We start from the raw sequence: 25300 nt of genomic DNA, 5'->3' as shown, positions 1-25300 counted from the left end.
TCTGGAAACAATTTCTCCTTTCGACTTATGATAATGATGCAACACGACTGAACTTCATCGAGGTTTTGGCTGAAATCTGCAAAATCCTCCTCACAGCAGTTTGTCTTTTGGTTTCTGTGTGAAGTTCTGAGCCGGTTGAAATCAGTGACGTTTCGAGACGCACTCCACCGATCGAAGAGCACTTCTTTCTCCCTCACAAAGTCCACATAAGACTGATTACACTGTTTTCTCAGCTTTCTAAATGTCTGCCGATAGGCCTCCGGGACAACCGCAGCTTTAACTTTCTCAAAATCGAGGCTATCAGTAGCAGACAATGACGAATAAGCTTCCTGCGCCATCCCAACCAATGAACACCGCAACAAAACTGTCCACGCATCTGTAGGCCATTTAAGAGACCCGGCCACTCTCTCAAAAAGAGTAAAATATCTGTCCACATCTTTTTCATTAAATTGTGGAACAAGACGAATATTTTTACTCACATCAAACGAGATCATCTTTTGCTGCTGCCGCTGCTGCATGGCCGGCTCAAGCTCGCGTCCAAAGACAGTCGTTTGGAGCTCCACTTCCAGCTCCTTCAAACGGACAGAGTCCTCACCGGAGGACAAGCGAGGACTTTTTGCTGGGAGCACCGAGACTGGAAAAACTCCCTTCTCCACAAGTGCCTCAAGCAGCTCAGATTTAACCACCTCCTTCTTACCTCGCTTCGAAACGGCGACTTTATAATGATCAGCAAGCATTATTAACTGCTCTCTCGTACTCTTGTCCACCACATCCGTGCTGGGTGCTTTCACAAACTCTTCCAGGTTCAGCTTGAGAGACGTGATCGCTCAAAATGTGCAGCCACCACAACCACCACTGGCTATTGCACACACACACAAAAAAAGTCAGAATAAACTCCACAAAATCCTGACGAGCCTCTCACCTCACTCAAAATAACACCAAAAAATATCTAAAAACGAAGTCCAAACGAAATACCCCTAAATACAAAAGTTACCAGCAAAAATAACGAAGGGCCAAAACACAAAGGTAACTACAGGGCGACAAATGACTACGTGCTAGAATTTTGGTTTGAACGAGCCCCTTAAATATGTTACACCCCGCGAAGGGAAGGAACATATTATGAAGGACACAGGGAACTGGTTAGGGTTTTTACAATTTTTTATTTGCTTAATTTTCTTTTAGTTCGCTCGTTGGTTTTAATTAAAAAAAGTTGTTGACCCTGAAAAGAAAACGGGTTAGGTAAAAACCAGAACACGACAAAAACCCATAACCACCCCGTGTCCTAAACTAATAAAATACTAAAAGAACAGGTACCCGGTGGGCTGGCAACACAAAACAAACCGGTGCGGTACCGGGTCAACCCTGTACAGGGCCGGAGGAGCCGGTACCAACACCCAATCTAAGAAAAGAAAACCCCAACCTAATTCTGATGGGAGAAATAAAAAGTGAAAACAGGATCACCGGTCCCACCAGGGAAAAAGGATCTAACATAACCCCAAACAAGGTGAAGGCGGAGGAGCTGAGGAGGGCAGCCGCCTGGCTGCACGTCCGAAGTGGAGTGAGCGAGAGAGGGAAGCCATCAGCGCTTCAGACACCACCTATTTATAGGTGGAGAGGCGGGCTTTAAAGAAGTCTACAAAAAATAAATATCAAAATTACAGAAATAATCCCTCAAGAAAACTAATAAGGGAATAAAGAGATGAATTTACCTCAGACAAAAAAATACTTTATAAAACTTTATATATAAAAAACTAAATAAGGAACCAATCATCCTGAAGTCTCAACGGAGGAAGAAGAATAAGAAATAGGAAGAACCTTCCCTAATACCTAACACATTCTCATCATGACTTTTTCCACGTCTGTTTTTGGACACTAACGAACTCCGACTGCTGCTTGTGCTGAGGCGACTCGTCCTCCCACACTTTGTTTAATGTCACTGATTGGGGGAGGATTTCCTGTAGTTTTCATCTTGGATCTGGACCCAGGGACCTGAACCTGAACCTGAACCTGAACCTGAATCTGACCGTTTCCTTCCAGAACCTGGCCCGCCTGCTGGCTCTGCAGGGCCGGAGGAAGAGGCTGCAGAGTGTGTGTGGCGGGAGCTACCAGGCCTCCTCCACCAGCCAGTCGGTGGCAGCCGCCCTGCAGAACATGATGGAGCGTCTGCACAGCCTCAGCAGCATCCTGCACCGGGTCTGTGACGAGTTCCCACAACACCAGGGGGCGCTGCACAGGCTGTCACAGGCCTTAGCTGCTCACACAGAGTCACAGAGGGAGGAGCAAGTACAGACAGGAGGAGGAGGAGGAGGAGGAGGAGGAGGTGGAGGAGGAGGAGGAGGAGGAGGAGGAGGAGTCTGAGCACAGAAGAAGTGAAGAAATAGACATTAGACAAGCATTTCAGTCCTATATTTACCTTCTTGTTATAGAATAGAATAGAATTTATTTATATAGCACCTTTCCCAGACATGAGTCACAAGGTGCTTAACAGCACTAAAAACAGATAAAATCTAATAAATAATTAAAAATTTCAATTAAATGATCATGAAAAGTGTAGAAGCAAGAAAAAGGGAAAACATACATGGTTATACAGAAAAGTAAAATTGAGCAACATTTGAGCAGCTACAAGACGACGGTCTGCCTGAATAAAAACGTCTTTAACTGCTTCATGAAAACCCCACAGGAGTCGACACATCCCAGCTGGAGGGGAAGAGCACTGCACAGCTTTGGTTCCAGAGCTTCAAATGCCCCGTCAGCACGGGTTCTGAGCTCGGTGTGTGGAACCGTAAGCAGCAGTAGTTGGCCAGACCTGAGCGCTCTATTTGGGGCAGATGGTTGAAGCAGGTTGGAAATATAAAACGGTGTTTGGTCGTTTTTCTGTTTTTCTTTGTGTTTTCTGTTTGTACTTAAAGATCTTCACTGTTGCTGGTCACAACGATGCTTTAAGAAAATAAATCCTGCACCCTGGAAATTCTCATCGAAATGGCTCCATGTTTGTAAGAAGGTTATATTTGTGGGATGAGTTAAGTGAACAGGTCGCCAGGTGGTTAGAACCAAGAGTCCACGGCAGAAAAAGATGTTTTACATCAGCAGTTAGAAATAAACCTCAGACTCAGTGTTGCTGTAAGAAAAAAGGCGGAAGCAGAAGTTTCTAGGAGGAAAAGTAACGCCGCTCAATAAGAGACTGGATTATCCAGTAAATCCACATTAACTGGCAAAGATTAACACTTCATTTTAACAGCTCAACTGGCAGAGGTATCCTGATACTGTGAGGCCAGCGGTTTTCAGCGGGAATTTGATTACTCTAACAGAATTAGTTACTTTCCTATACTTTATCCCTCTGTTTTGCTCCCTGTGCCGGGAATTAGCCTCCTCCCAAAGGAGTGTGTGTGTTCATTGCTGCCAGCTGAGCTACTGAGTCACAGTCGCCCTCCAGTGAAGAATCAATCACTGTGATATAATGTCGTTGAACCGGCTCCTCAGTTCCATGCCGAGCGTGTTTTCATTTCACCTGCAGCCAGCGTGCGTGTCGTCACCACGTGAGGCGTCGAGGGAAGGCCCCACATCGCAGTCAACCATGCACACAGGACCCCCCCCCCCCCCCACCCCCCTCCCACCCCCCCACCCCCCATTTTCTAAAATATCTCAGTGTCACATGTCTCTTTAATAGATTCCTCCTCTAAAAATCCCACAGTCGCAGAGCATCATCTCACTTTTTACACCTCCGTCCATTTCCCCGTGGATTATTCATGTGGCAGGTATTTCCTGCTGCTGTTTTCACGTATCTAAAGAGAGAAGTCCTTCTTAATGGACGCAAACTGTCACTGTTGGTGATTCTTAATCATTCTTTGTTGCATGTATATTAAATTATTAACCACAAAGATCTGGTGAAAAGAAGAGAAAGTTAAATCACAACTGTATCACGAGCTGTTATCTCTCTTTCGCTCCATTCGCTTGTTGATGCTTTGAATATTTAATTCTATGATCAGTACGAATCCTTCTCTTGTTGCTTCCAGAGAGCGAGCACACACACACACACACACACACACACAGGATTGTTTCCCAGCTCTCATCTACTTTCTGGAAAATGTTTTATAGTTCAGTTTTGACGCCCTGCAGCCGAGCAGACAAAGGCTCCGTTCACGCCACAACTTTTTCCAAGTAAAAACGCAAATCTGTCGTTTCTTTACAGAACAGTGGTGCTCGGAGCCGCTGAAAACACAACTTTTTGAAAAGGCTCCCACTCCATCGTTGTGTTGACGGCGGAGACGCTCCTCTGTCTAATACACACCACGGCCGTAGTAACTCGTAGTTCTGCACATGCTCAGTAGAGACAATAAGGACAAAGTTTCCTCCAGCGTGTCATGACTCTCAGTCTACATTCTCCTGAGACTTTTATTTTGACAGTCACCGTAATAACAATCCAACTTGGCCGTCTGTCCACTAGAATGTCCGTGTTTTCCTGTTGTTAATGTTGAGGGAGGATTGTTCTGTGTGGTTTCATTACAAAAACAAACAACAGCGCCCACTAGGGACCCAAGATGAAAACGGTCAAGTCTTCAAAACGAGGCTGTGAAATGCAAAGCTTTTCCGAAATGGAAACACAAAAATGATGTTCTCACTGAAACATTATCGTGTGAATGCAGATCAACCTTTGAGCCGCCTGCCGAGGTGGTCTCCGCTGGAAAACCAGTGATTTGGAGTTTTATTCCCTCCAAACATTTATTTGCTCTTGTGCCCATTATTGGTTCTTCATCTTGCATATCCACTGTTGTTTCTCTTCTGTTTCCTGAGGTTATGTAAGTTCTGTGGGGAAAGTCCTGGTCGTGTTCACTTCCCCTCCTTGTTAAAGTGATATGACCCCCCCCCGAGCTGTTGACTTAAGCTGATTATCATCCAGCAGACTGGATCGTGTACTTTACACTGGAGCGTGTTGGTGATTTGCATAAATTATATTCTGTTTGGGTCAGAGGAGCATGTTTGGTTTAGTTTTCTGAAACTGATCTCAGTTATAAAGTCATAGAGTCGTTCTCTTTCTGCATTCCAAGTAAGAATGTTAAACTGTGTTTATGAAGAACTTGTCGGAAGAAGTGAGGAGATTATGATTAAACTTCCTCCGTGAGAGAATCTCAGACGTGGAGGTGGAAGCTCCAGGCTTTTACGTGCCGAAACTACGACACCATCTACGTGAAGTTATTCTGGCTGAGAGGAGGGAGGGTCACAGAGTCATCAGGTCATCAGGTCAGCAGGTCACAGGGTCAGACAATCAGAGGGTCAGAGTCACAGCGTCTTCACATGCTTTGGGTGTAGCAGTGTGCAGGGTGTGGACGTCCTTCTCCTAAACACAACACACCCATCATTTTCCTCTTACCGACTCCAGCACGCACAGACACACGCACGTACTGTTTGGAGTCTCCAGTTGACTTCAACTTTGCACCGTGGAATGAAAAACCAGAGGGCCGACAGAAAAACTATGACTGGAATCAAACCCGGGATCTTCCGCTGTGAGGCGAGAAGCACTGCTCCACTGTGCAGCAGCAGCGTTTTCATTTCCTTTCATGTCTTCAAAAACAGAAAAAGTAAACCCATAAAAAGAAAACCCACTGCGTGACTGTGTTAAACATGAAGGTTGATGTTTCTGTAGGAACTGTTGGTGCAGTAACAGGAAGTTTTACAGATATTGTTGAAGTTATAATCTCTTTCACTCAGATTATTTAATATATAAACACCATGTGACGGCGTTCATTATGGTAAGAGGCACAAAATTCTTGAAACTTTTTTAATCATAACTGTTTATATAATATTTTAACAAGTGTGATAGAATTTATATAATTATATATCATGTACTGTATATAACACGTGATAAAATATTTGAAAATTATCAAATTTAACTTTGTTGTAATATGTCAAACATTAAAGACACGTCGTTAAAATATCCTGTTGATGATCACGACTTTGTTTTTAGCATTTCTTCCTGGAAACGTCGTCGTGTGAACGGGCCTGATATCGCCTCCACAGCTGCACCTGGACGGGAAAAGCAGAATCTTCTTTCTGAATGGCGGCGGTGCGTTCATGGACTCCAGCTTCCTGTGGATTCGTCACATCTTTTGTTTCCCTTGTCGCTGCTGTTTGATCAAACTGCAGCGACAGTGAGTTCACACACACACACACACACACACGAGTGAAGCCGTCTGACCTCGGAACGCCACCTCGTCGTCTGATAATGCAGGACTTTGCACCTGCCGCTGCTGTTTGCTCTTGTCACCCGAGACGTTTTATGTGTGTGTTTGCGCTGCTGCGATTAGGAATTATTAAGGGGCAGTCGCGTCTTCTAATGTCTCTGTCACAGAGGGGCAGTGCTGGTCTGCACACAGCCTGGCAGTCTGTCAAACATCCGGCAGTAATGGAGCCCGGCAGAGGACGACCATCTGATGATCACATGTTCAATTCAAGGAAAGCAGAGAATGAAAGAGATGCACACTGAGTCTAATGAGTCGGTACGAGTGTGTGAAGACTAGTGTGCACTCCTGGATCAGAAGATTAATGGATATTTAGGTGTAGACACTTTGGTGTAGTGGTTGGCAGTCTCACCTCACAGCAAGAATGTCCCTGGTTTGGTTAGATGAAGTAAAGGGTGAATGGAAGAGTGAACTCCAACCAGGTTAATGCTAGTGCTTTAATTTAGAAGTGCTACACTTTGAATTGTGGCCTGTGCTATCACCCACAATGAAGCTGAGCGCCACCAAAGTCACTTCAAATATCATTAACTAGTTGGGCCTATATTGGGAGTGCATGTCTAATTTGCCACCATTTATCACTGCTAAGATGTGGAGTCAGCTGTTTTTTCAGGAGTCAGATAAGTTGTGGTTAGAAAATCTCCAAGATGAATCTTAAGGCCGGATTTTCCTGGTGCGCAATACGCCCGCACGCTGCGCCATACTGGCTTGTTTTTCAGGTTTTTCCACACAAACACAAACCCACGCACACGCACACACTGAAACACCCATAAGGCGTGGAAAGAGTCTGTTGTGTGTACCTCTCAGTCGGTGCGCTGCAGGTACGCTGCACGGAGGAGCGCATTCGGTGCGCGGAAGAGCACGGAGGAGCTCAGGGGAGCGCATTAGGTGGCCAGAGGAGCTCACAGGAGCGCATTAGGTGGCCAGAGGAGCTCACAGGAGCGCATTAGGTGGCCAGAGGAGCGCACAGGAGCGCATTAGGTGCCCGGAGGAGCTCAGAGGACTGCGCGCTCAGCTCAGCCCGACGCGCGCTCAGGATGGCCGGAGGTTTCGTCCCGGAGCGGCCGGACCTGAAGGAGATGGGAGAGGAGGAACTGTGGGAGCTGATCAATGACAACCGCCACCGAATCTCCCTGCATGCGCGGCCCTGCATCCTGATCCCGTACCTGAGGCAGGCCCGGGTCCTCACCGAGATGGACGAGGACGAGATCCTGTCGAGCCACAAGTTGGACAACCGCAGCATGAGAACCAGTGAGACTCCATCCAGGCCACTTTTCTTTTCTTGAGATATGCAGTGTGCGCGTGATGGTTGTTCACAGATGGTTAAGATTTCGGGATTAAAAAGAGATCAAAAGGCATTTAGAATCATTTCTATAAAGGACTGATATTTGTGGAAATTCCCCCATTGTTTTTAATGTAGTCAGCAGTCAGAGTCTCTCTGGAGATGATCCAACTTCAAATGTGTGAAAAACGTGTTTAAACCAGACACCAGATGTGTTTCCAGATTGTGTTTGATTGTTGTCATGTTTCCGAAGCTGATTTATCTAATACAATTATGAAACATCACAGAAATGCTACAAATCTGCTTAAAAAACAAAACAAAAACATGTTAAAACATCTTACATGTGATTATTTTGATTCTTTAGACAAATGTAGATTCGCCTGAAATTTTGGGAAAATTCAGCAAAATGTTAATAAATATATAAAATATATTGAAAGACTTCCTCAAATCAGACAATAGAATTCACAATCTGACATACAGAGGCTGAATTCAACAATAAATATCTACATATATAAAAAATATGAAGAAAGGCAAATTCTAAATCTGTCAAAAGGCTTTCAGGAAACCAGGCGTCAAGCTTCGTTTCAAGTTCCCGGAAATAAGAACAACATGCCTGAAATAGTAATAATAGTTTTTAAAACCAGTTATCAGACTTGAATCTTTAATTTCTGGAAGGTTTTGTTAAAATCTGATCACAGTATCCCTAAAAATATGACAACTGTTGAGAAAGAAAGACTTTATCTAGAATGAATGTTTTTAATAAGAGACAAAGGATTGGTCTCATAAAGTTCTGCCACAGCTTCATGTTGATATCATGTAATTTGACATTATATTGTGCGATTTGTTTGTCCTCATAATTCCAATATTAAGACTAAAGTCACCATGCTTCATTAATCCACTTAGGGAATTCCCTTTTTTCCATATTGACTGATGCAGCCGGAGGTGCAGCCACATTACGGCGCTCTGGGGAGCTGATGCGGGTCAGAGGTCATTTTCTGGGATCCAGGGAGCTGACGGGGGTCAAAGGTCATGCTTAGGGACCCACAGTGGTGACGCACGTCATCTGTGGGATTCGAACCTGCAAATTCCCAATCCCAAGTTGTGTGACCTCTAGAGGACCAGGGCTGTCCCGCAACAGGTTTAACTGCAAGTTACATTATGAATCTATAATAATATAAACAGTCCTTGTTACCACGAAGTCTCCAGTTCTGAATAATAAAAGAAAGAAATTTAATTTGTATAAAACATCCTGATTTTGAATAGTAATATAAAAAGTTCACAATCCTTCAAAGTATTTGTACTCCGTTACTTACCTCCTCTGATAATATGCAAAGCTTCTTTTCTGTGTGGAGTTTGTTTGTGTGTCTGGATGTTTTCTCAAATTCTTCAGAAAGCAAATCTGAGTGTTTAGCTGTCTGTTTATTCCTGCAACTGCCTCTGTTTCAGTCCTGTGACTGTCTCTGTTTCAGATGACTGTCTCTGTTTCAGACGACTGTCTCTCTTTAGTCCTGTTTCAGTCCTATGACTGTCTCTGTTTCAGACGACTGCCTCTGTTTCAGTCCTGTGACTGTCTCTGTTTCAGACGACTGCCTCTGTTTCAGTCTTGTGACTGTCTCTGTTTCAGATGACTGTCTCTGTTTCAGACGACTGTCTCTCTTTAGTCCTGTTTCAGTCCTATGACTGTCTCTGTTTCAGACGACTGCCTCTGTTTCAGTCCTGTGACTGTCTCTGTTTCAGACGACTGCCTCTGTTTCAGTCCTATGACTGTCTCTGTTTCAGACGACTGTCTCTCTTCAGTCCTGTTTCAGTCCTCCCATGCTGGTGCCATGTGCAGTCTGGATGTTTCAGGTTCCTGTCTCTGCTCCTCCACCAGGCTACATGCTGGACCTGCTGAGGACTCAGGGCAGGAATGGCGCCGTGGCGTTGCTGGAAGGCCTGATGATCCACTACCCCAACATCTACACCACCGTGACGGGACGGAAGCCGAGCACGGAGCCGTCCAGGTTCAGCGGTGCGTCTCCCGACGTCCCGCCGTGTCGCGGCGTCGCTCCCAGTCCTCATCCTGACCTGCTGTCTTCTCCCCCACAGGCCTCATCAAGTACTCTGAGCTGACGGAGTATCTGGTCCGGGCCGTGACGGGGATGCAGAAGGAGCTGCACGGCGCCCGCGAGGAGGCCAACAAGGCACACAAGCGCTGCTTGGTACTGGAAGCGGAGGTGGATCGGGTCGTGGAGCAGGAGGAGAAGTGTCGCTGCCTCCGGTCCGAGAACGAGCGGCTGCAGAGACACGTGAGCTCGCTGCACCGCGAGGTCACCAAGCTGAAGGAGGACAAGTGTGACCTGTCCATCCGCTACACGGCGGCCATCGAGGAGAAGTCGTCCATCAACGAGAGGCTGCATGACTTGAACCTGCAGGTCAGTGACGGTGGCTTCAGGAGCCTTTTATGAAGAGAACGTCTGAAAACATCACTGAAACCTGATCGTCACCCCATGTCCAGGGAGACTGAGGTTACAGGCTGGAAAGGAATCGTCTTTTGTCCTTTTGCTTTATACTTTAGCTCCACATGACAAAGTAAATGTAACCGAAGCTTCGTCGTTGGAGAATAAGGTGCCTTTCACATTGGGATAGTCCGGGATTCAGTTCACTTGGGAGGGGCGGGGGGCCGAGAATCTTCACACCTTGATTGGGTTCGGGTGGCGTTCACATTCACTTTTGAGACCCGATCAAACCTTCTGGAAGTGTCACGCAATTACAACAGCTGCTGGTTTGGGGGCGCTGTCGCCTGAAACAAACACTGACCAAAGAGGAATTAAAGAAGAAACACGGCTCATTGATTGGTCCCGACCAAAACTGTAAGTCCAGGCGCTTTAGCCCGTGGCGGCTAGGCTAGTTAGCTCGTGGCTAATGGGTAGCCAGAAACAACCGTGATATAAAGTCTTCAGACCAGATATCAATGAGAGTCTTCCTCACTACTTCTTCTTCACTACTCCACGTCTGCCTGCAAGATATTGTCGAACTTTTTCTTTCTGCATCTGCTTCCTCTGATTCGTGCGATTAGCTTTGTTGGTTTACTACCCAGAATGCATTGCGCTCTCGGTCACATCCTCTCTAAAGATCGTGTACAAAGGAAGCGAGACTGGGAATTTCAAGGGGACCAGAGTTCACTTGTTAGCTCCGTTTCACAGTTGGTGGGAGTGTTCACGTCCCCCAAATGAAACGATTTGTCCCTGAAGAGCCTCGTGTCCTGATCAAACAGGGGAATGTGAACTCCCCATAATACCACTTTCCCGTTAAAACCAAACAGCTAAACTGCATGTTGCCTTCAAAACAGAACATCCAAATATCTCTGGCCCTATTTACACGACAACATTTAAACTGAAAACACGTCATTTTCTCATTTTGGTTTCAGAAAAGTTTCACATTTACGCGGCAACGTCTTGATAACGATGTCTGTTTCTACGTAAAAAGGCAGAAATGCTGAATAACATGTTGTTTGACTAGTTGGTGCTGCTGTTTGTTTTTGTAGTGAAACTACACACACATGCAGCAGAGAACAATCTGCTCTAAACATTAACAAAGGGAGAACACGGACATTCTAGTGGACAGACGACCAAGTTGGATTGTTATTACAGTGACTGTCAAAATAAAAGCACCAAGTCCCAGGAGAATATGGACTGGGAGTCATGACACTCTGGAGGAAACGTTATTCTGATGGTCCAGCTACTGAGCATGTGCACAACTACTATTTAGCCTGGAGGGTTTCCAGAAAGTTTCCTTACCGTTGCGTCGGCCGTTTCCACTGAGTTTTGCGTTTCCACTGGAAACCGTTGTCGTGCAAACGGAGTCTGAACTGCATCATCTGAAAACTCTTCTCGGTTTAGTTTCCCAGTATGAAAAAAAAAATGTGTTCCAAATGACCCTTCAGCTTGTCAGTCGGCTTCATGTGTCCTGGTGTGTTTGCAGCTGTACCAGCTCCAGACGGACCTGCAGAGCGCCCAGACAGAGAACGAGCTGCAGAAGCAGCGCTCACTGAGGTTCACCTCCTCGGCTGCGAATCCTGAGCTGCAGGAGGAGGTCCGGAGTCTCCGGAGCCAACTGGCCAAGGCAGAGAAACTAGATCCAGTGAGAATCGTCGCTTCATCCAGCTGGAACTTCTTGTACCTTCACACCACGCGAGAGGGTAACCGGCTTGTTGTGTCGTGTCCCGTCCCGTCAGGCCCGGCAGGACATCCTGGCCCACGACCTGGCGGAGGCCGTCGGCAGCCAGGTGGAGCTGGCGGAGCAGCTCCGGTGTTACCGGCAGGAGAACGAGCAGCTGCTCCAGGACAAGAAGGGGGTATGTGTGTGTGTGTGTGTGTGTGTGTGTGTGTGTGTGTGTGTGTGTGTGTGTGTGTGTGTGTGTGTGTGTGTGTGTGTGTGTGTGTGTGTGTGTGTGTGTGTGTGTGTGTGTGTGTGTGTGTGTGTGTGTGTGTGTGTGTGTGTGTGTGTGTGTGTGTGTGTGTGTGTTACAGCCATCACAGCAGATTCAGCCTTTACATAGAAAACAGTGTCAAACACATTTAGTTTCAGGAGCCAATGTGATTGAAATATAATGAGATCAGAAACTATCAATACCAACAAGTCTGACATTTTAGTGACAAATTGCCTCCAGACAAAATCCTATCCCATCATCTTTCTACTAAATTTATTAAGAACTATAAAGAAAGAATTTTTGCAACCCTCAGCATGACTTCACAGATTTATGGTTATTTTTTATGCTAATGCTAATGCTAATGCTTTGCTAGCGACAAGGCAGCTCAATTTTACTATTTAGAAACTGCTTACTTTTATTGAAAGATTACAGTTCCTGTCTGTTTGGTTATTATAACCCTTTGAGAAGTCGCCTCGAGCCGTTTGGCTGATGTCTTGCAGACTGATGTTGGCCTGTGTGTGTTTGACACCTGAACAAATAAAAGTTACTGAAGGAAACCTGTGTCAGTAAGAGAAAGAGACAGAGAAACTCAACACACAAAGAACAATGACATAAATGTCCATACGTGTGTGTGTTGATCAGACTCTGGAGCAGAAGGAGTGTCTGAGCCACCAGCTGCAGAAACTGACGATGGAGTGTAAAGTGCTGCAGCAGAAGAGCACCGTGATCCAGACCCAGATCAGAGACCTGCAGGTGGAGCGGGACCAGGTACTGAAACCCCCACTGTCAGCCTGCGTGTGTCTGTGTCTGTGTGTGTGTGTGTTGCTTATCTTTTCTTTGCCTTTATTATAACCTGTGCACACAACAAACTGTATGCATGACGGTATATGCGAGTCTCTCAAGAGATCTGCATGTGTCCAATCATATTTGTCATGCACAAAACTGTGTGTGCATGACGATATTTCTTACGATACGATAGTTCTTGTGTGTGTGTGTGTGTGTGTGTGCGTGCGTGCGTGCGAAGAGAACTAATCTGTGTGTGTTATGCAATAGTTCTCTAAAGAGATCTGTGTGCGCATGAGTTTGAAATACACACACTATTCTGTATACACAAACATCTCACCACACACACCCACACACACACACACACACACACACACACACACACACACACACACACACACACACACACACACACACACACACACACACACACACACACACACACACACACACACACACACACACACACACACACACACACACACAGATCATACATGATTTGAGATCAATATGCAAACACTCCACATGCATGTACATCACATTAATCCTAAATGTTCTCATGCTGTTTATTTTTCCTTTTTTAATGAGAAGTGTTAAAAAAACCTCAAATATCCAGCTGCTCTTCTGCCTCTAAATCCATTTTTGTGTGGCCGTGCAGTAACTAATGTCACACTCTCAAAATCGTCTGCAATAATCCTCCTTCTCCTGTAAATGATGTGTTTCTCTGTCACTGTAAAGTGAAATGAGACTTTGTGAACATTCTGCTTGCTGCGGCCGCCTCAGCCCTGCAGAGGCGATTGACCTTTGATGGTTTAATTATTTCCTCACGTCCCCTGAAAGCTGACGGCTGCCACCTGATTCACCTGAGGCCGACAGGAGCTCAGCATGCTGGTTTATTTCCATCACTCATGCTCCGTTGCGACCGGAGCTCGTGCAAAGAAATGCAGCGACGAGGAGAAATTCGTGGTTTTAGATTAGATCTTCGATTTTCACCATGTCATCAAATCCAAACCTCAAATCTTCCCTCTGTAGCTTTATTCTCCTGTTGAAACTGGAGGCGATCTGAAAAACTAAGATGTATTTTCATCCAAGAATGAAAGAGAGTTTTTCCATATTTTAATTTTGATGAAATTATCAAAACTTTTATGTTGCACACATGAATGACTACAAACTGGGAAAATTCCAACTTCCAAGTAGGAAAAGCACGTCTAACTCTGGGAAGTTTTAAAGAATTTTGTGAAATTTCACTTCTTTGTTGGTATTTGTGTATCAATACAAAGAACTGTATATAACTGGATAGTTTCTTGAATTTAAAAACTCCTGCTGAACAGCACGTGAAGAATAGACGGACCTGAATCAGAACTCAACAGAATCTGTTGGCGAAACAGAGAATTTGCTTCTGTCGTCTATAATTCGATCAGACGTTTTCAGTTTGTGTTCACGTGAGTTTTCCTCTCACGTTACCTTCTGGCTCTGAACCTTCTCCAGGTTTCTGCCTCCAGTTGTTCTGAACTTCACGAGAAAAGGCAGAACGCTTCCTCCCACAGACGCCACTTCGACACACCGCGTGCCTCCAAGGCAGTCCTGTCCTGATTGAAATGTGCATTTTCTGGTTCCTGCACCGTCGAGTGTTCCATTGTTCCATCTTTCATGCCCGAAGCGTAAACTTTCTCTGTGATTGCCAGTTCTGTGTCGACTGTGGTGTTGAATGATGGGGTGTGTTTCCAGGCGTACGCGTCCCGAGACGAGGCCCAGGCCAAAATCGCCTGGGTCCTGGCGGAGAAGGACATGCTGAGGAACCAGCTGGTGGAGCTCCAGTTGAGATTCTTCAGCCTGCACGCCAAGAACCGATCCCAAGAGCAGCAGCAGGCCTCTGAAGTAATCCCTCACATGCACGTCACGCCACCACACCGGGAACCAGGCGAAATCTTCACATCTCACTCTGTGTTTGTGTCAAAGGAGCAGGAGGTTAACTGGGACAGTCCACAGACCAGCTGTGAGGAATATCAAATCCCAGACAGACGCAAGCTGTGTCGGATGGACGCCGTCGACCCTTCGAGTTTCTGCATCACAGAGGTGCGTGAGAGCTTGAAATCAGCCTCCATTGTTCTGTTAATCTTGTTACATAACTGTGACGCGGTGAAAATGAGATCCCTGCTAATGGACTCTCCACAACTTGAGATACACCTCATTCCTGCAGGGTTGGCCTTCTCTCTTTGTGTTCGTAGTTTTAACGATCTCGTCGCAAACATTCCTCAGAAAAGATCCTCCACATTGGCATTCATGCTTCACACAGGTTTCACAAAGTCCCATGAAATATAGAATATATCAAATAGAAATGGCCTTTTCTCCCTTCTGTGACACAAAGACAGACCTTCAGCAGCTCGTCTGCACCACGTCTTCGGCTTTAATTGGTTTGCTGCCACGTGATTGGCTGATAATTAAATAATGAGATTCACTAATGTGCGAAAACTAAGGTGAGGACATTGTGGTGAAGGTGCCGTTGCTCTTCATCACAATTTACCGATCATCCATGGATTTAACGTCTGTCTTTAAATTGAAGAAAATCTTTTCTAAATTTACATTTTGACTTAATTGAAGATTTATATCTACTTTGTGTAGTATGAAGATCCTGTGGCGAGCAGCGTCCGATCCAGAAACGCAGAACCGCCGAGTCCAGAATCCCTCCGCCGGAGGAAAAAGGTCCTTTACGAGGACAACAGGTGTGATCCTGCAACCATCTACAGAAGTGTGTGTGTGTGTGTGTGTGTGTGTGTGTGTGTGTGTGTGTGTGTGTGTGTGTGTGTGTGTGTGTGTGTGTGTGTGTGTGTGTGTGTGTGTGTGTGTGTGTGTGTGTGTGTGTGTGTGTGTGTGTGATTTTTACACATGCAGCATTTTATTGACTCCCCCCAGAAGGACCTCCTTTATTCCTTTCTGTTGTTGTCACGCGGCCGTATCGAGCTTCAGGTGGATTATCAACTTCCAGGAATCAGAGAGACACGACTGTGCCACCTGATTTCAGGATAAACTCGAATAAGGGTGATGAAAACCCGATTAGAAGAGACAAAAGGAGGGTCGAGGAAATCCCAGTGAAAGCTCAAACTCAGCTTCCTCGTTTGCTTTTGTGTCTTGGTTGAAGGGCGTCAACCGAACACTTTCACAACTAAATCATCAGCCTTTTTCTTGCTATTCAGTCTTTGTTGTGTTTAATGGTAGTAATTGAAACTCACCTGATACAAGTTTTTACCTACGTGTTGTGTGTGATTATATGTGAGAGGGAGAAACCCTGAGAGGCATTCATGTGTTTTCTTTTGTTTTTACTTCCAGTACTGAAACCGAGTCTGACACTCTGCTGGATGACTTTGTGGTCCTGCCTAATGGTGCGTATAACCAGACCTCTCTGTGATTTGTTTGTGCGTTCACTAGTTATTGTTCAGCGTTGGTTCCTCGCCAGGCGTGTAAAGTGAGACATTAACTCAGACAGAGTGTTTGTGAGGAAACACTCTGATGCCAAGTGAATCAACAGCCTCTCTTTTGTTTGGTAGGAGGTGAAGACGAGAAGGCGCCCAGGCTGTCCTCCTGCGACGACACTCTCAGGTGAGACAGCCGTCTTCCTTGTGGCACATGACTGCCTACAGGAGGTGGAGATCTGCACTTGATGTGAAGGGCACGTGCATCCTCAAGGTCACTATTGACTTTGACGCAGCTGACCAGCAGCTGGTGAACAGGCCGTTGAATGTCAGATATAATTAATTATTGACTGAAGAAATTTGGATGAGCTGCAGAAAAACTTAAGCTATTCACACTGACGGCCCCGTGTACACTGCAGAGTTAAAAATAACTCTGTGGATTATCCTGATGGAGCGTTGGTTGGTTTTGCATTTCAGGAATATTTTGCATGTTTACATATCAACGTACAAACGGAAAAACCACAAACATAATTTGAATGTCAGGCCGCTAGTCGTTTTATGTATTATACGCAGAAAACTGTACGTTGAGAAGATTGAAGTTCCTGCTTCGTCGTGTCGCTCCACTCAGGATCTGCTGTTGTGAAACAATGTTCTCCTCGTATGCAGACGATGGTATAGTAAATGTTTGTGCACTTTGTGGGAGACGAGCTGGTAAATTCTGAAGGTGGAGCAGCACAAACACTTTAAATCCTCCATTGTCGATCTATTTACACTAACAACTATTTAACTTGTGGTGCTCCTGAGCGGAAGTTGTTTGCATGGGGAGGGAGGCTGGTTTCATAAACATGCCATTTTCAGAGACTCGCAATGCTGCTGTCGTGTAAACGAACGGCAAAATGCATTGAAAGTTCAGTGTTTTCACTTGAAGTATGATGTGTTGTAAACAGGGCGTAATTTCAGATGACATCAGATTAGATCGGATTAGATTAGATTGGTCGGATTGCATTAAAAAAAGGACAGAAAAAGGAAATATGTACACAATATAAGACTGCATTTGTGAAGGTGATGTTAATGTTCCAAATAAAACTGTTCGTTCTATGTAGATTAATATTCTTTTATTAAATATGTGAAGAATTTTTGTGAATGACTTCTCTCTCATATGTCAACGTCAGTCCTTTTGAATTTGCGGCGTCTGAATGCACAATGCGTGGAAACACAGTTCAGCTCTCTGTCTCTTTTGTGACGTTTGTACGTCAAAGATCATCAATAGTCAGCCAGTGTTTCCAACTTCGCTCCCTTGTTGCTATATTTAGTTTTCAGTTCTCATGTTCCTGCGCGGGTTTGAGGGTTTATTGGTGACAATGACAGAAGATGATGGTGAATTTCAGTCTTAAACATATTTAGTTTGTTTTATTCTCCTTTTGTCTCACCCATGACATTACTTCTCAATCGTACATCATTTATAACAACATCTTGCACACTGCAAATAGTTTTTGTAGACTTTTAGGACAGCCAACTATTACTTTCTTCACACAATGCTGCCAAGAATGACGAGCCTCAACTGTGGGTGTAAACTCCAGCCTGCAGCTCTCCACCTAATCCTGGATTAACTGATCGATTACATTCGGTCTGACTTGTTGATCATTTCGTTTAAGTCTTGACCTAAATATACAAGATACAATGCTGTTGCTTTTACTATCCTTGTGAAAAGGAGCAGCCAAAAGAATCTTTAATATATCAGTGTCAAGTCTTGGCACAGTTCAAAAAGTTCATTCATTCCCTCTTTTTCTCTCATCTGTCGCCAGTTTGTTGTCGAAAACCTCAGCTCCTCCCTTCCTGCTGCGTTGCCGTCCCAAAGCCATTCGGGTCTGCTGCCGTGTCCTCAGCATCTCCTTCCAGGGCGAGGCGCTACTCAGCCAGCTGACCGTGGTGGGCGGCAATAAGAGCGGCGTGTTTGTGCACCAGGTCACCAAAGGCAGCGCCGCCCACGCTGTGGGCATCACCCCGGGAGCACAGATCATGGAGGTGTGTGTGTGTGTGTGTGTGTGTGTGTGTGTGTGTGTGTGTGTGTGTGTGTGTGTGTGTGTGTGTGTGTGTGTGTGTGTGTGTGTGTGTGTGTGTGTGTGTGTGTGTGTGTGTGTGTGTGTGTGTGTGTGTGTGTGTGTGTGTGTGTGTGTGTGTGTGTGTGTGTGTGTGTGTGTGTGTGTGTGTGTGTGTGTGTGTGTGTGTGTGTGTTTTTTTCTCATGTTTCTGTTGCTCTGCAGCTGAAGTACGAGCAGAACCAAAAGGCTCTGAAGATGGTGCTGGAGGACTCCACTTTAGAAGAAGCTAACTGGGCTCTGGGCCAAGTCACAGGCCTCTGTCACCTCTCCCTACGGCCCAAACAAGATGGTACATCCCACATCCAAAACACATCACATCACATCACCACATTTTTTCATTAACTCTTAAGATTTTGCCAAGGTTTTAGTAAAGATTTCAATCAAACATTTCACTAAAACTGGGACCAGTCACTTATGAATGCATGTTGATCAATAACTTTCTGCATTGTTGTGCTATAGTGGTCAAAGTGCCTTAAAGCTGAAGAGAAAGCTGAGACAAGAGCTGAAGGAGCCGTGTTTTGTTTTTAGATTAAAGGGATTTCCAACCCTCACACGAGGCACCGTCTCATATAATGACACCAGGAAATAACAGAGACATGCAATGTTGATCCAGCAGCTGAATTTATGAGGGTGCCTTTGTTTTGCATTCATGGCTAAAAATAGACTTCCACATATAAAACATTATCAGTTCAACAGATTGTTGGCACATGTGAAAACCTGATGTCACCAAACATCTTTTAACCCTTCAGACAGGAGACTATTTGACTTATGTCAAAGAATAAAAATCTGTTTGATGGGATACTTTAGATTTTTCTTTGAAGTTTGGGGATTTATCGAGTTAATATACATGCTATTTAAGTTATTATTGTATAATAAGATGAGTTTTAATGTGTAAAATTGAGTAAAATCTCATCACAAAGTGTAAAACTACTAAAACCATCAATTTGTTGTCTCATTTGAAAAAAAATATAACAATTTCTAAGGTTTCACTGTTCATAGGATAGTATTGAACATTTTTCAGCACGGCTATTAAATGCAGCAGCTGTTTTAAACTTACTGTAGGACACACTACATCTGAATATTGCCATGCTGATGAGCAATAACATTATGACTGCCCTGTCGCTTAGGCCTGCTTCAGCAAACCATTCTTAACAAACTGCCGCACTAAGTTTTCTCACAGCTTTCTATTATAACCAGCATGAACTTCTGCAATAGTTTGAGCTCCAGTTGCTCAGCTGTTTTAATTGGACAAGACAGGTCTATTTTCACTCCTCACCAGTTCCAAGAAGCTGTGGCCATTCAGAACCCCATCCAGGACCCCATCCAATATCCTCATCCATGACCAGTGGCCTGGCTCAGATTTTTCTTCCTTAAACCTCCTGGTTGTCCATCCATCACAGTTTGACCCAGAATCAATAACCTGTTATTTCACACCCATTAAAACGAGCCATAATAGAGAGATAATCAGCGTTACTCACTCGACCTGGTCATAATGTTTTGGCTGTTTATCTTATATGAACTACGGCCTCGCTGTTGCAGTAGCGTTCATGTCCTCCTGTGTACTCCCCCAGAGTACCAGGCTCTGCTGCAGCAGCTGCAGAGCAACAAGACATCGTCCGGAGACTCGTTCTATGTCCGGGTCAACATGTCTCTGGCTGCTGGCGCCAGCGGGACTCTGTCCGTGTCCTGCAATGACATCCTGCACGTGGCAAACACCATGCCGGTGGGCACCGAGGACCTGTGGTACGCCAGCCAGGTTCACCCCAGCAAGCTGCTGGATCTGCAGAGTGGAACGGTTCCCAATTATTACAGGTGGGTGAACTGATCAGGAACCATAACGAGTCAAATCATCTGAAATGTGACCCAGACTTCAGGCTTTTATACCTTCTGATTCACCGCCGTGGCGCCGTTGGTATAGTGAGACGTCCTTCGATCTCAATGCTGATGGTTCTAACCCCCATCTTACCTGGTCAATCCATCAAAGACATTCTCTGAAATGGCTTCAGAGACAGGTTATCATAGAGACATTAATGTTGAATTCAGGGACAACAGCTCTGGACATTCCTGCAGTCAGCAGGCCGACTGGACGCTCCTTCAAAACTTTGGACATCTGTGGCATTAGAGCTGTGTGATAAAACACACATAAAAAAAAGTGCTGCGTTTATATTTTTGTTCAGTGTAATTTCTTGTGTCACAGAGCACAGAGACTCCTGATTCGGATACTTGAAGACATAAGCTTCCAAACAAAGAAGTCTCCAAAGGTGAGAACCAAATGAAATGCTAACGAAGAACGAGAGCATGGAAATGTTGTTGTGTCAATGTGTAACGTTCCTCTTCCTCATCAGGACCAGGACAAACAGAAGGCAGTGAGGATTGTCAGCACCGGGCGTCAGGGCAGGAACCCCCTGTGGGTCAGCATCGAGGAGGAGCACAACAAGAGCGCAGAGTCAGGTACACAAACCAGACGTAGCCTTCAGTCAGCTGTAGCACTAGTTCAGGTTTAAACACACACTTTGGATCTTCTTCCTCTAGGAGACGCATTTGCACCCAAAAGCTGTGTCACCCTCATGCCCTACACCCTGGTCACCCCTCACCACCCCCCCACCTGCAGACCCGTCCTGCTGCTGCCCACCGTCCTGGGTCGCACCCTGGACAAGAAGCTGGCCAGCTGGCAGGGCTTCCAGCTCTGTGAGGCCGGTGAGAATAAAACCTGCGAGGATGTCTGGTCTGCTTCCAACAGCAGCAGCAGATTCATCCCAGACCCGCTGAAAGATTGTCCTCTTAGTCCTAATGTGTTTGTCATAAAACGTGTTTTATCAGTGTCCCTTCCTCCATTTCCGACTTCATCGTCTATGTATGTTTTGCGAGCTCAGTAAACAGCCGGCCTCACACTGTCACATGTTTTATGGGCTCGTCTGTTGCTGTACGCCAGCAGGAAACGACGGACACTGCGAAGCAACTGTGTTTCCTGCAATGATGAGGAGAAATGAAATCAAATTTGAGTTTGAGCACATCAAGAGACGGGATTAAATAAAACAGCATGTAGAGAAGAGAATATGCGCCGTTATCATGACAGTATTATCTAACCTCATTTCCATAATGTGCTCCTCAGAGGTGCTGAGCACCAGCGAACACACAGCCAGACTGCAGAAGTCCGAGATCCTGGAGGAGTGTGAGCAGGGAAGAAACTGCTGCTACACGCTGCAGGGTGTGAACAAAGTCATGAACAAGGTCAGGACGTTTAACACTCTCTCGCAGCTCGTTCCTCGGGCCTCTCAGCTCAATGACGCTGACTCAGGAAGCAAAGCTCGGGCATCAGGAAACGAGTGTGAAAGACAAACACCACGTTTGGTTTTAGGTCTGAATAATTTCCTCCTCCCAGCCAGACTCTCCAGATCATTATATGAGGAGGTTGGCTGGACTTGCTTTTGGGTACAAAGTTGATGTTCACAAGTAAGAGGAGGATTACTGAGACATATTAAAAAGCACAGTGAGAAAAGATTCAAGCTTTTGTCACCCAGTGACCCAGAGTCTGAACAGTTTATTACACAGTGCATAACGTCCACATCCATAATATCAGTCTGTCTGTCCGTCCATTGCTCTATCTTCTCTCTGTTAACGACGCTCTGTATTCTCTCTGTTAACAACGCTCTGTATTCTCTCTGTTAACGGCACTCTGTATTCTCTCTGTTAACGACGCTCTGTAGTCTCTCTGTTAACCAAACTCTGTATTCTCTCTGTTAACAAAACTCTGTAGTCTCTGTGTTAGCGACGCTCTGTATTCTCTCTGTTAACCAAACTCTGTATTCTCTCTGTTAACGATGCTCTGTATTCTCTCTGTTAACGACGCTCTGTGTTAACGATGCTCTGTATTCTCTCTGTTAACGACACTCTGTATTGTCTCTGTTAACGACGCTCTGTATTCTCGCTGTTAACGACGCTCTGTATTCTCGCTGCTAACGACGCTCTGTGTTTAACGACGCTCTGTATTCTCTCTGTTAACGGCGCTTTGTAGTCTCTCTGTTAACGACGCTCTGTATTCTCTCTGTTAACGACGCTCTGTATTCTCTCTGTTAACAACGCTCTATGGTCTCGTTCTCAGGGGATCCACTGTGTGCTGCCGCTGGGTCTGGACTGTGTACGACGACTGCACCGCTTCAAGATCTACCCCATCATCATCTTCATCGGCCAGACGGCGCGCAGTGCCCGCAAACTCAGGTAAGTTTGGTCAGGAAACAAACAGCCCTCCAGTCCTGAACCTGTTTCTCCAGGTCTTTTAAGCCTCGTTTCCACTGCGAAGCATGTACAGTATGGTATGGTATGGTACGGTACGGTACTGCACGGCATGGTATTGTATGGTATGGGTAAGGTAAGGTAAGGTAAGGTAGGGTAGGGCAGGGCAGGGTAGGGTAGGGTACGGTAAGGTAAGGTACAGCACAGGGCGGTGCGATAAGGTACGGTACGGTACGGAACGGAACGGTACAGCACAGGATGGGACGGTACAATAAGGTATGGTACGATAAGGTACAGCATGGCACCGTACGGCACAGCATAACCAGACCCAACTCTGTTGCACAATTCCAACGCAGAAAGTATGTTTAGAATGTAGGCGGGGTTGTGTACGGCTGTGTAATGACGCAGGTTTGTAGCGTCAAAACGCGACAGTAAACATTGTGGGATGAGCTGCAGCTGTCACCGATAGGAGCGTCTGCACTTCCTCAGCACACCGGGGGGCAGTGTAGCGCCGACGTTTCAATAAACCCAGTTAAGTAAGTGACCAGTGGGCACAAAGCGGAGTATGTAAACAACAATGGGTGAGTTTATACAGCCGGAGAACTATTTGAATATTGCTGCTTATCGAGTGACGAAAATCACTGACCAATCAGCAGACGGCTGCGCTTTGCTCCTCAGAATGAGACCCGATCTGTAGTGCTGCGTTCCCCAGCGTGAGGAAAATTGTAACCTTTTGGTACGGTTCTTTTGGTACCATCCACAACTTTTGCAGTGGGGACGTACGAAAACCTGAACCATACCGAACCGCACTGTACCGCACTGTACAGTACTGTACCACACTGTACCGCACTCTACCGCACTGTACATTACCAAACCGCACCGAACTGTGCAGCACCGTACCGCACTGTACCGCACTGTACAGTACTGTACCACACTGTAGCGCACTGTACCGCACTGTACAGTACTGTACAGTACTGTACCACACTGTACCGCACTGTACCGCACTGTACAGTACTGTACCACACTGTACCGCACTGTACCGCACTGTACAGTACTGTACCGCACTGTACAGTACTGTACCGCACTGTACAGTACTGTACCACACTGTACCGCACTCTACCGCACTGTACATTACCAAACCGCACCGAACTGTGCAGCACCGTACCGCACTGTACCGCACTGTACAGTACTGTACCACACTGTACCGCACTGTACAGTACTGTACAGTACTGTACCACACTGTACTGTACTGTACCACACTCTACCGCACTGTACATTACCAAACCGCACCGAACTGTGCAGCACCGTACCGCACTGTACAGTACCGTTTTCTACCAAACCATACCGGCGCATTCTGCGCAGTGGAAGCGAGACTTTAGCCTGCTGGTTGTGACTGTGCTGCTGCTGCAGGTCCAAGCTGCTCCGTCACAGCCACTCGGAGGATCAGCTGATCTCCTGCTCGAAGAACGAGGAGCCGCTGCTCGACAAGCTGCCGTGTCTCTACCACAGCGTGGCGCCCGACTCGTGGTGCGACCAGAACTCGCTGCTCACCAGCCTGCGAGGGATCATCTGGGAGGAGCAGAAGAAGATTGTGTGGGTGGAGCCTGACCTGTGGTGAAGCCGGACACACACACACACACACACACACAGAGTTAAAACATCACAAAACACACGTATTAGCTTTACAAGACATTTTGTAAACATGAGTAAGTATCTGTGATACTAACTGGAGATATGAAGGGCTTTACTGGACAAAAACATGAATCCTTTTCAAGGTATTTGTTTGAAACAAACACATGTAGTGTCTCTGCAGACACACATTTGTCTATACTGTAATATAGATACTGTATCTAGAATATTCTGTACGAGAAACCGTAACAACACTTTAAACACTTTAACACTTTAAACTTTGAAGTTAGAATTCATCTGATCCACTATGAGTTTAGAGAAACAGACGGCTTAAAAAGTTATGAAGTTAATTCATGCCACTTTAAAAGGATTAACACTTTAAAGTACCAGAAAATAATCTGGAGCTTCACTTCTGTTTGATTGAAATTGTCAGTACATAAATCTGGTTTCTTATTCCTCTGAAGATCTGCTTTATACTAGCAAGGTGAACTAGTTCATGGTAACATGAGGTCTGGGTTAGTGTTAACCACTAGAACCTGAGTTAGCTATAACAACTACAGTCTGAGTTAGTTGTTATTAATAATAATCCCTGTGCCTTTTACGTCTTCGAAGCAGGTTGCTGTACATGTCGTTATTTAAATGTTTGAGTCAATTTGTGTTATAACCAGATAACCAGCAGTTAGTTAACCCAGCCATCATCCAGAGCATGTTCCAGTGAACAGACGTCTCTGTATCACTGTGATAACACTTCAACTAGTTCACTTAAAAATGAAAAGGTTTAATTTCATGTCACTTTAACGGACCCAGATTCTTGTTGGGCGAAACGCTGAACAATCTCACCGTCACTTTCACCCTGATGCTGCTACACCTGTTTCCACAACCAGACTCCACCTCTGGACTATTGATGGTATTTGAATATACAAACTCGTGTTGTTTATTTAGTCGGCCTGTATCCTCTCTCTAGCGTTCACTATTCCTCTGTATTTTCTTCAATCCTAAACATGAATCTACCTGCTCAGAGTCTGTATGCGACGTCTCCGCCACGGGTGTGGTTTCAGCTAATAAACATGTAGCCACATTAAATGTTTACACTCATTTCTACACTTTAAGTGTTCACAGTTGTTCTGTCGACACGACGAGCAGAAAATAATTAGTCATTCTGTTTTCTACCCGTGTAGTAGAAATAAAGTTTCTATCTCAGGGCCACAGTTAATGTC

At 45.5% G+C, this 25300-nt stretch overlaps 2 protein-coding genes across 3 annotated transcripts in view; both read left to right on the top strand.

The window, feature by feature from the left end:
- The window catches only part of ccdc40 (coiled-coil domain 40 molecular ruler complex subunit), a gene marked incomplete at both ends in the record, with an annotated part of 19376 nt that extends 12193 nt beyond the window's left edge, over nucleotides 1–7183 (top strand). The window contains 2 exons of the mRNA XM_080463561.1: nucleotides 2038–2283; nucleotides 7055–7183. Coding sequence (XP_080319687.1) covers nucleotides 2038–2283; nucleotides 7055–7183 — 375 coding nt within the window. The remainder of the gene's footprint in view (nucleotides 1–2037; nucleotides 2284–7054) is intronic.
- card14 (caspase recruitment domain family, member 14) lies at nucleotides 7039–25300 on the top strand. Of its 2 annotated transcripts, XM_080464095.1 has the most exons (20): nucleotides 7039–7484; nucleotides 9389–9526; nucleotides 9604–9929; nucleotides 11479–11637; nucleotides 11732–11851; nucleotides 12569–12694; nucleotides 14438–14587; nucleotides 14669–14785; nucleotides 15332–15432; nucleotides 16037–16089; nucleotides 16255–16306; nucleotides 17925–18144; nucleotides 18384–18510; nucleotides 19793–20033; nucleotides 20419–20482; nucleotides 20567–20672; nucleotides 20754–20918; nucleotides 21334–21452; nucleotides 22324–22439; nucleotides 23865–25300. In XM_080464095.1, exons 1-20 carry the CDS (start codon nucleotides 7271–7273, stop codon nucleotides 24070–24072), a joined length of 2922 nt encoding a protein of 973 aa, XP_080320221.1. In that variant the 5' UTR covers nucleotides 7039–7270; the 3' UTR covers nucleotides 24073–25300. The 2 variants fall into 2 exon arrangements, with proteins under 2 accessions (XP_080320221.1, XP_080320220.1); XM_080464094.1 differs by having other exon boundaries at nucleotides 7064–7484; nucleotides 14438–14785.

This window comes from Lipophrys pholis (genome assembly GCF_963383615.2).
Source record: "Lipophrys pholis genome assembly, chromosome: 5".
NCBI lineage: Eukaryota > Metazoa > Chordata > Actinopteri > Blenniiformes > Blenniidae > Lipophrys > Lipophrys pholis.
The sequence above is the reverse complement of the archived record's forward strand: the minus strand, read 5'-3'. Positions and strand labels throughout refer to the sequence as shown.